This window comes from Bison bison, unplaced genomic scaffold, assembly GCF_000754665.1.
Source record: "Bison bison bison isolate TAMUID 2011002044 unplaced genomic scaffold, Bison_UMD1.0 scf7180017864466, whole genome shotgun sequence".
Lineage (NCBI taxonomy): Eukaryota > Metazoa > Chordata > Mammalia > Artiodactyla > Bovidae > Bison > Bison bison.
In genome coordinates, this window is record NW_011495027.1 from 10281976 (window position 1) to 10283849 (window position 1874).

The following is a 1874-nucleotide window of genomic DNA, read 5'->3' on the forward strand; positions in this document are numbered from 1 at the left end:
TGACTCATTGGAAAAAACTCTGATGCTGGGAGGGATTGGGGGCAGGAGGAGAAGGGGACGACAGAGGATGAGATGGCTGGATGGCATCACTGACTTGATCACTCACAGATGTGAGTCTGAGTGAACTCCAGGAATTGGTGATGGACAGGGAGGCCTGGCGTGCTGCGATTCATGGGGTTGCAAAGAGTCGGACATGACTGAGCGACTGAACTGAACTGAACTGAACTGAACGCTACTGAATTGTATACTTAAAAATGGTTAAGATGGTATATTTTATGTTATATGTATTTTATCACAATTAAAGAGTCTATTTAAAAAGGCTGAACATACAAAAAAAGATGGGAAAGTGCAGTTAAATGTTCACAGTGGTTACCTTTAGGGTTTGGTTTACAGGTTCTTTTTTTTCTTTACACTATTATTTTCCACATTATTAACTTCTGAAATGAGAAAAAAAGGTTTTTTTTTCACTGCTGTACCTTCTGATGAAAAATATTTCCATCAAGCACCAATTTATAAAATGTTAATAATGATTTTTTTCCAGAGCAAATATGGAGTTTACTTAAGCATTATACAAAAATAGTTACAAGTAGTCTGAATAGCAGAGAAGCAATTTTGATACTTTTTTGGTGGAGTCTAACTTGGAATCTCTTTTTTCTTTCAGATGATTATTTACTGTGTCAGCAATAATCTTTAAATTATAACTATATACTGAAGATAAGATCCAGCTTCTTAATCAATTCAACAAACATTAGCTGAACACTCAGGATGTATTGGACCTAAGCCAAGCTGCTCAAAAAACCCTTGCCCTTTGAGTCTAAATTATAAGGGGTGATCTTGATTGACTGAAAGTTTTTTCACCCTTTGCTATCACCACTTCTATCCCTGGGGGTAACCATGGTTAATCATTTGCAATATATGCCTAAAAACCTTTTTCAGTGTACACCATATATTCTTTTTGACAAATATAGCTTTAAAAATTACTTTCTAAATTCCACACTAACACCTTTCTATGTTGGTACAGGAAAAACTATCTTTTGTTTGAAGTTACAAAATTGTTTGAAGTTACAAAGTAGTTCAAAGTAAAGGTACACCATTATTTATTTATTTAGCCATTTTCTCACTGATGTATATTTAAATTGCCTACCACTTTTTGCAGAACTACAAAAATGATACGACAAAAATCCTTGAATATTTATCCTTGTAAGCTCCTGTAACTATTTCTGAAGCATGAATACCTAAAAGTGAAATTACTAGATCATGTCATACACTTTGAATTTATGCTACTTAACTGTATTTTATAATCCATGTGTGCTACCTTAAATCTTTCCTGGAACAATGTATTTATGTGTTTATACACAGAGTGGGGATTTTACTTTCAAAAGACACAAAACTGAAAGAGGGAACTTTGTCTTTTCAGGAAGCCCACAGAACTGGAAGTGGGTCAGGAATGTTTGGTGGAGACAGAGTAGACTGAGGGATTTTATTCTTTTTGTTGCTCAATCTCCTTTTAACCTTTTTTCTTATTTAGACAATAGAAGACAATTTTGGACAACTGCCTATAGCTTGTACCAATGAATAAAAAGACATTCTTACTGGTGAAGCTGCCCACCAACAAAATGGAGATCCCCTAGAAGCTTCCCATTATAGGAACTGTCCAAGCTGAGGTGATATGGCCCATAAGAGAGGCCACACATTGTGCTGGTTAAAAACACAGACCCAGGAGGCAGGATGTCTAGATTTGAGTCTTCCCTGGTGGCTCAGATGGTAAAGCGTCTGCCTGCAATGCGGGAGACCCTGGTTCAATCCCTGGGTTGGGAAGATCTCCTGGAGAAGGAAACGGCAACCCATTCCAGTACTCTTGCCTAGAGAATCCC

At 36.9% G+C, this 1874-nt stretch overlaps 1 protein-coding gene across 3 annotated transcripts in view; it reads left to right on the forward strand.

Annotated features, from left to right (window-relative positions):
* RPAP2 (RNA polymerase II associated protein 2) overlaps positions 1-1379 on the forward strand; it is a 127401-nt gene extending 126022 nt beyond the window's left edge. For 2 of the 3 annotated variants that reach the window (XM_010860441.1, XM_010860447.1), the window contains one exon: positions 662-1378. Coding sequence is in view for 2 of the 3 variants with exons in the window: in XM_010860447.1 (XP_010858749.1) it covers positions 662-665 (4 nt within the window). In the remaining variant the exon portion in view is untranslated. Of the gene's footprint in view, positions 1-661 lie in introns of all 3 variants that reach the window. The other variant, XM_010860445.1, reaches the window with a different exon arrangement.
* Positions 1380-1874: the final 495 nt, after the last annotated feature.